The 13,202-nt window shown below is 39.6% G+C and overlaps 1 protein-coding gene across 3 annotated transcripts in view; it reads left to right on the top strand.

Annotated features, from left to right (window-relative positions):
* Positions 1 to 13,202, top strand: part of BCAS3 (BCAS3 microtubule associated cell migration factor) — a gene marked incomplete at its 5' end in the record, with an annotated part of 348,271 nt that overhangs the window by 59,776 nt on the left and 275,293 nt on the right. For all 3 annotated transcript variants that reach the window (XM_084273336.1, XM_084273335.1, XM_084273334.1), the window contains 2 exons: positions 760 to 843; positions 7,093 to 7,263. In XM_084273336.1, coding sequence (XP_084129462.1) covers positions 760 to 843; positions 7,093 to 7,263 — 255 coding nt within the window. The remainder of the gene's footprint in view (positions 1 to 759; positions 844 to 7,092; positions 7,264 to 13,202) is intronic.

The raw sequence follows: 13,202 nt of genomic DNA, 5'->3' as shown, positions 1-13,202 counted from the left end.
GCAGAGACTTCCCCTTCTCCCTAGTTTAGTTAGCTTGGTTTAGACATTTGAATTGAAGCAGAAAAGAAAAGCCTAGAGAAACAAATACATCTCACGGTGTTTTTTACTCTTATCTAAAACAGTTTAAAATGTTGCATGTACAAGCAACTAATACCTATAGGGTTTTTTGCCAGTTGACTTGGTCAGAAGCACAGGACTCGTTGTTAGTTTGGGTTCAAAGGCAAAATTGCTTTTGCAGCTTGATGGCAGGTAGAAGAATCTTGTTTCGATTTATTAATTTTGAAGGAAGCCAATACAGAGTAAACCCCACGTGCATTCCTTTCGTCTATTAAACATCAAGTTTAAAGTAGCTCTTTTCCTTTGTCATTTCTTTGCTTGCTAGTCATAAAAAGGAGGAGAAAGCCGCACTTGGATTCCTAGAATGTCAGATATTTAATGTTACATATACATGGCTAAAGCTTTTGATTATATTTATTTAAATTTATTTGTGGTATTGCTGCCAGACCAAAAATCCCACCGTTTCAAAGTTTATGAATTCTTAGTGACTACTCATCTTGTAATTGAAAACTGGAGCTGAGTATGCGACAGTCTGGGTGGCACCCAGAAGATTATAAAAAGGGGTTAAGTGTCTCAGCAGGGCTTTTTGCTATTTGTAGGAAAAAACACACCACTGTACATGATAAATAAGAGCTATGGTAATGGGTTATGGGTTTGTGTAGTTTAATAGTAGTTACTTGGTTGCCGTCTTTCTTCTTGTAGCTGATCCGATGCCATCAATCCCGTGGTGGAGCCTGCGGAGACAACATTCAGTCTTACACTGCCACAGTCATTAGTGCTGCCAAAGTGAGTACATCATCTGCTGCTGGGAGAGGTTATCATGGAAGATAATGATTAGGTTTCCCTGCTGAATTGTACTGTGTGTCATTGCACACACACACACCCCCCATTCACAACCGAGGAGAGCACAGGAAGAAACATGCCAGCGTTAGCACCGTGCGTACGGTCCTGAGCCTGCACCTCTCTGGAAGCCTTCCTCTCCTTCTTGAATGGATTTATTTATTTATTACAAACAGCTGGTTGTATTAGCGACCCCCGTTGTAGGCAGATCATGGTGAGATGGATTTGTAGAGGGGCTACTCGCAGTATTACAAGTTTACACGATTAGAAATCACTGTTGTGAAGTGTTAGTCTTTTAGCATCGTGAGAACTGACCTCAGAAGTGCTTGGTACTTTCTGGGCTCTATCACGCTAGCATTATATGTTTTCCTCTCTCTGAAGGATGACAGCACAATACTGGAGCTAATTAATGACCTGCCAGCTTTCTTTGAAGGTCAGAGTTTATTAATCGCTGTTTACATATAGGTTCCATTGCCTCCTTTTCATAGCTCGGGTGACATGATAATATCCCCCTGTTTTCAGAGAAACGTCTGTGTTTTCATAGCATCAGAAGACGACCGTGGCTTGGAAAAGTCTTAAACAAGCCAAAGAATATGCAGAACTGTTGTTTTACTGTTTCCCCCCACCCTGCTCCTTTCCTTGAGGACTTGCCTGCAGCATTTTGCCAAGTAATTTCTCTTTTCTCACGCAGGCGCACACACACAGTGAGTTTTGGCATTGTCTGGCAAACTTCATGCTGATTACAAGCTTTCATTGTAACCACCAGCCTTTTCATTTCTGATATGCACAACAAAACGAATCTAATAATAGGAATTAAATGACAGCACAGAGCAGAAAGCTCAGCGTCACTGAAGAAAACAACAGTTACAAGAACCCGCAAAGAGAGACGTAGGGCTTGCCATCTCATGTAGAAACAAAACAAATCCAAGCATGTTCCATCAGCATAGCTTTGGACACATTCTCACTGTGGCTGGACGAGGATAAAAATCACAGGTTTTTACATTGTTGAGGAGAACTTGAATTGATGGTTTTCTGGAGACATCTGAAATTTGCTGTATCTTTGTGTACTTCCACCATCAGGAAGAAAAAAGGAGGGGTGGACAGAATCTTCCCATATTCCTTTGATCTCAGCATCATAAACGTGTTTTGTTATCGCACAGATAAGTTGGAAAAACCAACTGGCTTAGCATGGTCAGCCACAGTTATGATCAGATGTGGCAAAATCTTAGAAGAGGATCGCTGTACTGCCAAAGCCAAACCTCCTCATGGCTGAAGAACAACAGGCCAAAGCTTTTTTAAACTGTGTCAAAGCATTCCAATAGGCATTGAAGACTGAGCAGTATTCAGTTCTATTTTTTCCAACAGACTAAACCAAAAATTAATCTAAAGAGAGAGATATCTTTTATAGCCCTTACGTCCCATGACCACGGATAACTAGGTGTTAAAGCCAGTAAGGACCAAGATGCTGACCCTACCTCTTGTGCAGTACCAGCCAAGGGTCATCACCCAGTGATTCCACATTAAGCTGAACATATGCAAACGCTGAAGTAGTGATGTTGCAACATGTGAATAGATAGCAAAGAGAAAATGTGTTTATAATCATAGGGGAAGAAATATTGTTGGTCTCCCTGCGGAGACACAGTACGAGTGAAAGTTAGGAAGAGGGATAATCGGAAGAGCACGGTCTCTGTACGATGTGTTTTGCCTAGCACGTTGCTTTTGCTCTTGACTGGCTCTTGGATGTTGCTGTAATAGACAAGATTAATACTAATACAATTCTCAGTATTTGCATGATTGGCTCTTGAGCATTCTCTCAGCCTGGCTCTATTAATTTGTTATTCACCTCTGACTGCAGAGTGCTAAATCTGAAATGTTTAATTTATTACCGATTTCACTGAATCTTGGCTTACGATCTGGCAAGTTCACCTCTCTGGTGACTGAAACGCTGACTTTTCTTGCTGGCAAATATATAGTCCAACAAATATCTGCTGCTCTTTGTCCATGTCACTACCTCACCACAAACTTGACTCCCTGCTTAGGTCTTTGTTTATAAATCTCTACTGGTGTTACATCTTGTCAGCCTGTGGGGGTTTCTAGTTTGTTTATCAGCTGGGGTATTGAGGTTTTTGGAAAGTGAATGTCCTTTTCTGTTCCCTACACTGCTGCTTTCTGGTTCAGAATGGGTTCCATGACAGTTCTTGATCTGAAAGATTGTCTTGGATTGCACATCTCTTCTCTGTTTGGGTTCCAGGTTCATTGACAGGTATGTTCACAGGTACATAAAGGAGGGGATAAGTCTGAGAAAAAAAAGACTCCTTTCAACAGGGTTGCTTTTGAAAATTACCTTTCAGGTGCTTTGTAGAAGGTCTCAGTGGCAGTACAAGACATTGAACAGCGTTCCCTTGGAGAAATGCTTTAGAATGACCCGGTGGTGAGCAGCCGGGCTGTACTCAGTGTGAGGTGCTGCTCTAGGCTATCCTTGATTCAGCAAATAAATTTCATCCTAAATCAGATAACATAAGAGTCAAAAGCTCCCCCGTTAACTAGGAATACTGAGGTCAGAATTACAGTCACATTGGAGTCTTTTTACTGGTGCCAAATCTTTTGTTATTCTGGTAACGCTATGAAGAATTCCTTTACACTGTCTTTCCGTTTGATTTTATAATTCCTAGAAGGATTTTTATTTTGAAAATTGAATTCTTTCCTGTTTCTCCTTAGATGCATCTTGGAAGAACGTTGTTTCCTGCTGTTGCTGGAAAAACTTGTATTTTTTCCAGCTCAATGTCTTATTTCCATTTCCCCACACTTGTTTGGTGGGTTTCTGCCTGTTCATGTTTTCAAAAGATGTGATAATTTCTGTAATTTGGCCAAGCAGATTTCTTGAGATGGAAAATATGTCAAGTTTTCAATTCAGGTTGATATTTAGCAAATATAATATTGGAGAAGTGAATGTTGTTCCGTATGGGATAAAGATTCTTTTCATTCTAGTTTGAGCAAACAGGGTAGAAAGGACATATAATATCTTTCTGAATGAAGCCTGTTATTGATGAACAGTATTAGCACTGGGGAACCCTCACGTGCTTGGTTGGATAAGCATCCAGATGTGAAATTGCCTGTTAGAATTATCCATGTTTATCCATTTGGATGCAGCAAGGAAGAGGACATAGGCAAAGATATTCACCTGCCTCTCAAAGAGAGGTTTGGTCCCAGTGTGTCTGTGGGCAAGTGACGTTTCAGCTCTATCCAGGTGGAGCTCCTGCAGACCTTTCCATCAGGGTGTATTCCCAGCAGTCAAACCTGCCATGCCATTGGCGGTGAATTTCCTGATAAATTTTCTTCCCTGGCCTCTTCTCAGAGCATGTGGCAGGAGCAGGACAGGGAAGCAGGAGCATTTCAACAAACATTTAATTTGAACATGAATCTCTAATTGATTGTTCATTGTGTTGGAGCCCACCGCGAGGCTTTCACGCTGTTGATTACCAAGGCGTTATCCTTTTGATATCTTTTTCTGCTTTTTATAGATTTTTTTTTCATTTGTAAACAAATAAATCACGGAAAGTGTGTTTATTATCAGAAACAGCAGCAATCTGTTGTTCTGTCATTAAAAGGATGCAAGACCTTTGTTGGAACAAAACAGCCTAACAGGGCACTGAATGATGCATTTTAATTTGCTCATCTAATTAAAGTCGTACTTATTTTTCAATTAAATGAGGTATGAGTGCATACATTTGTTCTAATTAAATATATGTGTTTCTTTATATTTGAATGAATGCGAGCAGTCTTATTCCTAAGTAGATAGGGCACACGTGGGCATGCAGATAATTTGCCTGTTCGCACAACGCGTGTCGTTGCTTACAGAGGGAATCGGATCAAGTGTTTTAATTTTATTTATAAGAAAATGTCACTGATTATGCACTGGCAGTTCCCAGCAGTGACAAAGGACAGTGCAAACTTCAACCTATTTCATTTAAAATGTATTTGCTCTGTCGAATGTCTAGCGTCAAATTATAAACCAAGTTCTTCTCACCTCATAACTTCTTTTAGTTGATTCTTTCTCCGTATCTTTTAATCCCGGAGCAGTAAAGTGATTTAGCAAAGGCTGCATCTGTTTTCTCTTGTTACCTGATAACTTCTTAATGAGTACTAACAGCTTATGTGAGAGCAAGGTCATTAGCTCTAATGGATGGAGGGGACAGCTGATATGGCATGGGAAAGGTTAAAGATTACCAGGGAAATTTTTTGCAAATATACACACAGCACAGAGAAGTAAGTGCTGTAATGGTCTTGCACTGATATTTCTGAGCTAATGGCCTCAGCCACGTCTCTGTACACCTAGTACTTCTCAGTAGTCCTGCAGTTGCAGCCTATCTCACATGTAGTGGTAATTCATTTTGCTAGATAAGCGTGTTAATTTTTTTCTAGAGAGCTATAAATTTATACTTGGCACTCTGTCATCCAATCTCTCTAGGTTTTTTTTTTTGTGTAAGATCTTCTCTAAAAAAAGCTTAGTTACAACTCTCAGTCTCTTACCTCGTGGAGGTATTTTGCCATGGAGTATGTCTGTCCTGATTTCTCTTTTCTGCTGTATAAACTACCAGTGTGTTTTATACAATTTAAGTGTCATCCAGAAACCTGCCTTGTTGGTTTTTGTAAGGAAAGTGCCTGTTGAAATGCAGTCTGGTGATGGCACTGGGTCTATTTTAGGTCCGTTCCTCCCCTCCTGCTATCTGCTTTATGTTAGGCTTCTTCAGTCTTCTGAATTTGCCACTCTTTGAGTTTGTTTTATGCTCGTTTGTTGCGTCTGAGTATAAAAAGAAATAATAAGAAACAAATGGCAGGATATTACTAAAGACTTGAAACCCCAAAGACATTCCTATGATAAAGGCACGGCTCGATTTTAAGTGGTAGTATCTCCATTAGCATTAATGGGGTAAGTACATCAGCTGAGGCATCTCAGAGGTTAATCAGGCTTCCTGGCTGGATATTGCCATCGATACAGTGTGGCGCCTAATTCTGTTGGCCCTTCAGAGGTTTTCCTGACAACACACTAACAGACTTTGTGTAAGTCATTTCCTATGAATTATTAAAACAAACGTTTGGCTGCTAATTGATGAACACTAATGTGTTTTCTAATCACTGCAGTTTGAGATTTTAGCACTAAACAAAGCAGTTGCAATTGATTTGTGGCTGCTTCTTGGTTTCAGCCTGTGATCTGTACAGTTTTTTTCCTTTTCAATTTAGCAGGCAGCTTAGCTTGTCTTTTTAGTTAAGAATTGGCTTGTTACAGTGTCATTCCGTTCTGATCTCTTTGGCGATTTCTTACTTATATTGCATAATAAATCTGCTCAGCTCTTTGTAGGCAAATAAGGCAGAGTCCTTGAATCAAGGAGAAAACATTTTAAGTTGTAGTTTGGGTTGGTTTGGCTTTTTAAACCTGTGTGTGTCTCCTGTCGTGCGTACTCTCCCACTTTCTGCAAATAAAATAACATTTTAATGGCCTTTGGCATTTTTAGATAATAAAATCTGGTGCAATGAATATGTTTTCATACCTGCTCCTGGCAAGCATGCAAAGTAGAAAGTCTCACCACTTCTCACGGGATGTGCCTGTGCTTTCTCCAGTACCTTGAGGATGGCTTTGAAATTTTGCAGGGTTACAGCCCCACATCCAGCTTTAATTCCACAGAAGGCACAACTGCTGGGGAGTGAATGTGCCTGCCCTGTATCTCAGAGGCCCAATGCCTCGTGTCCTGCCCTTGTGCAGAAGACAGCACTATTTTAGCAGGAACCATTCGGGGCTATAAGTATTTCTCCACGTAACGCTGCCCTCCACACACACCCCTCTTGGCTTCAGCATCTGCTGCTTCTAACTATCTGTGCTCTTGTCCCCCTTGGAAGAAGTAAATAACAAAGTTAAAGAGAAAACTGTGATATTCAGACAACATCAAAATGTTTCTTTCTTCATGACTGTTTTGGAAACATTTAATTCCAAGCTAAAGGTGAATAAATTGATAGGGTGCTAATTATTTTCTCAAGATATTTGTTACCTACAGGCTTTCACAGCTCATATATCACTTCTAAAAGCATTTGTTATACGTGCTTCTGCTGTGCACAGTCTAGTTATATTAATTGTGCTGGGAAAGAAAATTCAAGATAGATCTGCAAAACATCGTTTATTGGTTCTCTTTCTTTTTATAGACAATAAAGACTGGACTCACAATGGTTGGGAAAGTAGTTACGCAGCTGACAGGGACGCTGCCGTCAGGAGCAACCGAAGAAGAAATTTTAGCTCATAGCAACATTCGTCGCAGTCCTCTGGTGCCTGGAATCATCACCATCATTGATACAGAGACGGTTGCAGAAGGGCAGGTAATGTGGTTTGCACAGAATTGCATTCGGTTCCACAAAAATCTCAGGAAAAATATATTCTGGGCTTTTGAAAATGAGAACTAGATGAGACTTTTTTTCCCAGGTCAGAAACTTTTACAGACACGCGTGGCCGCGATAAAGTCCTTTTCGGGGCTGAAATGAAGCCAAAATATATATTGTCCTTCGAACATATTTATGTGACGCTTTGACGAGATCGAGTGTGAAGTGTCACATTTTGTCTCTCCAACACTTGGTGGTAATTGACGTTGATTTATGCTGATCAGCTGAAGTGTGTGTGTAGTCTGATTGTATTTAATGTATGTAATGTGGCAGGAAAAGGTGATTGTTTGGAAATGCGGTGAATTGTCGAATTCCAGTTTAAAAAAGATGAGCAAAGTTGAATATTAAGTCTAAATGCTTATAATTGGACATGGATGTCAAAACTAAAATGCAATCATGCACATGTCCTGTTTCACTAATAATAGACAGAATAGTGCATCAGGCAAAACCAGTTATTAAAAAAAAATCCATACCTTTATCAGACAGACTTAAAATTGGTGGGGTTTATTGTCTTTATGACAGAGAAGATAGCCGTGCCTTTTGATTCTATCAATTGTTTCATCTTTCGGTGTCTGCCCCTGCAGTCAGGGGTTATGCAGGACTTCTGCATGCTTCATTATTCTGTATTAAGTTTTGAAAAGGTTTTTTTTCCTAATGATCAGATGTATTGACTTTAAAAAAGGAAACGATTTCTTTTTTCTTTTTTTCCCCTGCCTTTGGGATGCTTGTTGCAGGTTAAATTATCAAGGTATTAATGACAAATCAGTAGTCGAGTTATTTTCTTTTCTTACCTGAGAGGAAAAAAAGATATTTTACTTGGAAACAACCGAGCCACAGAAAACCCCTGGCATGAGCTTTGAGCTGGGACTGTTCCTGAGAAGTCATGTAGCCAAATGATGTTACGTAGAAAAGGGATTGTTCATAGAATTTTGTAGGCCTTTTCTTGCAAAATTAAAAACAAAATGGAAAAAATAACATATTTTGCTTAATATTTCAGAGACAGGTCTTAAAATAAGTCTCTTGACTGTTGGGGTGTGTTTTTATTTCCTGGAAATGGGGGCTTTGGGCTCTTTGTGTATTGCCAGAAAAAAAAAAATGAAGAAAAATTTTGCTTCATAAATTTCTCATGAAGCCTTGTTTAATGTGGTCATTATTTCTGATGGTCATTGTCTGTGCTTTGATTCTTCTGCGTAGGCCTAGGGGGGAAAAAAATGATATATCTTAGGTTTTTAAGGCTTGTTATGTATGATTTAGGGGTTTTATGAACTTGTCCTCTGACCTTAACAATAGTAGGGAGCTATCAAGCCTAAAGGGCACTATGGAAAAGTAGTTGTAAAAATGATAACGCTTGCCTTGTCCAAATACTGCTGCTGTAACATAAATAAGCCATCGGTCCTAGTCAAATAATTTTTGTCTTGAGTCTCTAGGGAGGAGGAGGCTCTAAGTTAAATACCCTAATTGTACATCTACCATTCGGGGGTTTGTGATCTGAAATTTTAAAATGTGATTAAATTAATAATTTATTTTCAGTGCTGAGACTTGCTTCCAGAATTATCATAATATTTTTGGCCAGGAAAAAGGCAATAATCTTAACTTCTCCATTGTTAGGTTTTCATGGTACAGAAGACTTTTTAACATCCTTTCCCTACTAAAATGTGTGTCTAGTGAAAAGAAAGCTGATGAAAAATAAACAGATTTTGTACATGGTGTAAATAAATCCTCTCCTTCAACACTGCCCCAGTAAGAGACTTTCTGGTGAAGGGGTGTCGTGTGTGCTCACCATCACCACAGAGTTCCTGCCCATCATTTTCCTTGTGGAAACATGAGTTGCTGTGCAGACAGCTTCATTGGAACGAGGGGGATTCCAACTTGGGCGGTTGTGAGAGTCAACTTGTCCCAAGGAGCCTGGCAGGGATCCTGCGCTCGTGTGCTGGCAGCAGCAGGCAAGCCTGCAAGAAATGGCGTGCTCCTGTTCAGATGGCACGTATTTGTACTAGCTGGGTACTCCTGACTAGTTGTTACAGAGTAATTGAGTGAAGCTTCAGCTCAGGAAAGCGTTTTGGCAAGTCTGACCTTTAAATGGTGTGAGTAATCTCACTGAACTAAATGGGTTGCTCACAGGCTTCGGCACAGGCTCGGGGTTGAGCATCATGCGATTTGAAATCTGTGTGGCTCTTCCTCGTTGTACTCATTTCTCAAATTACTTTACTCTTCTGGGGCAAATTGTTTGCTGATGGCAGTCATCCTGCATCTTTACCAACACTTTGGTTGAAATCAAAGAGTGATTGAGAAGATTTGGGATTGCAGAGCCCAGCTTCACCTCTGTCTTAGGGACGTAATCATGGCACAGCAGATAGTTTGCTCTAAGTTTTTCAATGCTGCATGGCAGTGATTTCATTTTTTAAATAATGTTCTTGGTTTATCATCTCAGTTTTCAGATTCCAGGTGGGAAATAAGAGGTATGGGTGGGCACAAAGAAACATTTGGTGGCATTCCTGCTTCCTCCTGTGATGGAGATGCTAGTTTTGGGATATTTCCTTGCTGCTGGATGGGGATACGGTGGGATGGCTGTGCCCAGCACAAGCATCAGTGTTCCCAAACTGACTGGGAAACCACAAGAATCAGTAATGCCTACCAAGTGTTTTCTGGACTGAATTAGCAGTTTGAAAGCCTCACATCCCTTTCATCAGAGATTTGTCGGGCAACTCTGTAAATACATTTGTGTCTGCCTGCATAGTTTGCAGAGGTTGTCAGTCTGATCCCAAATGAGAGGAATTTCTGAAGCAGAAAGGAACAATGTAACGGAAAGGTATCGACCTCCTTCAGGTCGATGAAGGTTTCTATCTCCCTGCTCAGCCCAACTTGGAATTTGGCTGTGGTAATGAAATAAAATAATTTCCCAGTAATAAAATACATCCTTAAGATAACATATAGTAAAAAAAAAATTACAAAGGAAGAAATATGTTTCTAAAAGGGAAAGAAGATGGGAAAAGAAGACAGTAAATCTAAGGTGAACATGTTGTTTTGAAGGAGAAATAAGGATTTTTTCAGTGAGGTAGCAGGTGTGTTTAGGTGTTTGGCTTTTTAAATATATATATAAAGGTTTGCCAAGTAGTTTGATCATAGCAACCCAGGTTTTAAAGATGGACCGAGCTGCTCTGTGCATGTACGGGCATACGGACTCATCTGCTGATAGGAACAGTACGTGAACCTAGGCCAGAAGGACTAACTACAGCTTTATGTTTTCACTAGGTTTTATTCTATCTGCCATTTCCAAGCTATCCAGTATAATGAACGTGGGGTGGAACTCAGTGCATTTCACGAAATGTACCGTGCTACCACAGCAGAGGTTGAAACACTAGGTTACGTCTCAAAAATATACAATTAAAGACCAAAGAAGTCTTCTAATGTAATCTTGCCAGATTAAATCTGTAGGGAAAATATTTTTAATAGACCATATGAATGTAGATACTGCAGTGAAATCTCATCCCCAGCAGTTGTGTATATGGTAGCTCCTACTTTCAAAATTGGTGGTACTTTAAGAAAACTGGAATTATGAAGTAATTAAATAAATGCGAAGGAATGTAGAATTATTGAAGTTGGCTGTCATAATATATTTGTAAAGGGAGTAAAAATAATTCTAGAGATGCCCAAGTAACTTTGTGGTAAACCAAAATATGTTAACAAGGTTGTGTGCTTGTTTAAACTTCCTTCTAATGAAGTGTTAGCAAACTTTTCAGTTAGATGTAAAGGCTATTTATTTGAATCTGTTAATGAGTTGAAATGGCTAAAACTAAAGCGGTACAGATGTCCTCTTTTCCAGTAATTGGAATTAAATGTGTAAGACGTTAGCGGCTTGAGTTTTAAAGAAAAATTATTTTCTTTCGACCTTTGTTTCTGTATTCTTAATTAATTCATCAGCTAGGCCACCCACGTGTAGGCTGCAATAATGACCTTTCCCAAAAGTCGCCGGTTTTTGTGACTGAATGTAAATCTGTTAAACATCTAACATGTAGTTGACAGAGAAATATGCGGTCATTTAAAAATACAAAACTGGATTCCTAATGCTTTTGATAGAGCCATGTGATTGATGAGATAGCGTTGTGTTGCTTTCCCAGATCATCCAAAACACATGAAAATATTTGAGGAAATATTTCAAAAATAACTTAGAAAAATAAGATAACATGTTGATCTTTTTATGTTTTAAAATGCGATTGGTGCTTTTTTTTTTCCCCTGTTCCCTATTAACTTTTTATTGCATTAAAGACGAATTTTGGGGGGGGGGGGTAAAAAAATGCAGACTGCCACAGATTCAAAAGTTCATTTTCATTTGGTAAGGAGTTGATAATAATTGAACTAAATAAAGATATTTATCAGGAAGAAGAATTGTTGTGAAACTTTGATTCGAAGCAGGAAGAAGCTAAAAGAATAAAGCACGTTCAATAATAAAACTTCAACTCAATAGGTAGTTCCATCAGCCGTTAACACCGGTGCTTTTGAGCACCAGTGCTTCATCCGAACAGCTTTCACAAAGGCTGAGCCTGATGGTCTAATATGCAGATATTTGGCATTAATTTTCTTCACTTTTTCTATCTCCCTGTATTACAGAAGAATTCTTTATATGTATAAATATAAAAAGAGCAACAGGATTCCCTCAGAGCATAATACTGTCTGCCTTACTTTTATTAAAGGAGATCTGGTTTTTGTCAAGAAGACATTTTTGTCTCAGATAAATGGTTCAGGCTGAGCGCAAGGCTGGTTTGAGTTTATGCTGGATTCTATTAAAAGGAGTGCAGTAGTTAATGCCACAGATTTATCACTTTTAGCCCTTTTCCACTGATGTTTGACCTTAGCTATAAGTTGAGGGAGGCTAATTGGGGGGGGGGGGGTCGGTATGGCGGGGGCTGGTTTCTGTGCGGACGAACTGGAGCGGACACTGCGCTAACTTCAGCTGTTTAAATCGGCAGCGATCTTAATAAGCCTACACACAAAGATCTCTGTTATATAATATTCATACTTATAAATATCGCCAAAGCTATTTGTTTTTATGATGATGGGATTACTCTTTCTTAATTTTATTAAGAGTAGGACCTGCTTGATTAGATTTGTGTCCATTTTTATTTGTGTTACTTTCATGTTTTATTTAAAAACATGTCTCCACTGGGATAAGTGGTGTAATTTACCTTTAAAGATTAAAATAATTGAAGTCATAATTACTAGTGGCTTCTGTTCAGCAGCATGGAAAGCACAACGAATGAAGAAAAATATGGCGTAGGAGAAAAAAGCTCCGGCTTTGGCTATCTCTTGCCCTCAAAGCAAACTCACTTTCCTGATAGTAGATGTAATAGTCCCCTAGGTGTTTTGCCTGTTTCTCTTTTAGAGTAAGATAAAGAGGACTTGATTCATCCTCAATCATCTCTGGAGTCTTGGTGAACTTTGATCGGGCTGGCTTGAGGGAGCCGCACTGTTCGCTCAGCACTGCTGGCTACAGACTCCATTGGCTGGGCAGGGCTTCTGAAAACACTGTCACAGCTTTGTGGATAAGGTGCTATTTGGGCATCAGAAACAGGTTATGTGCTCATGTACAAGGCCATCTGGGTCAAAGACCCTTCATGCTTGTTTCTGATCGGTTATTGTTCTTAAAATGGTTTTTCTGTGTGTAACAGTGGGCAACTCTGCAGGGAAGATCCTTGAACATCCTTGTGAGCCTCAGTGGCTTTGCAATTACAAGAGTAACACTAAGATTTATGAACCCTTTTCAACAAGAGACTTTGTAAGATCTTTTATGCATAGTAGAAGAGTGCTTGGAGGCCCCTACCTTGGAGAACGAAGCCTACTTGGGATGAAGACAGCTGCAGCCTCAGGATTCCTGTGGGCTT

The sequence above is a fragment of the Gallinula chloropus genome, assembly GCF_964237585.1.
Source record: "Gallinula chloropus genome assembly, chromosome: 19".
Lineage (NCBI taxonomy): Eukaryota > Metazoa > Chordata > Aves > Gruiformes > Rallidae > Gallinula > Gallinula chloropus.
Note: the sequence above shows the minus strand (reverse complement) of the source record. Positions and strands in the feature narration are given on the sequence as shown.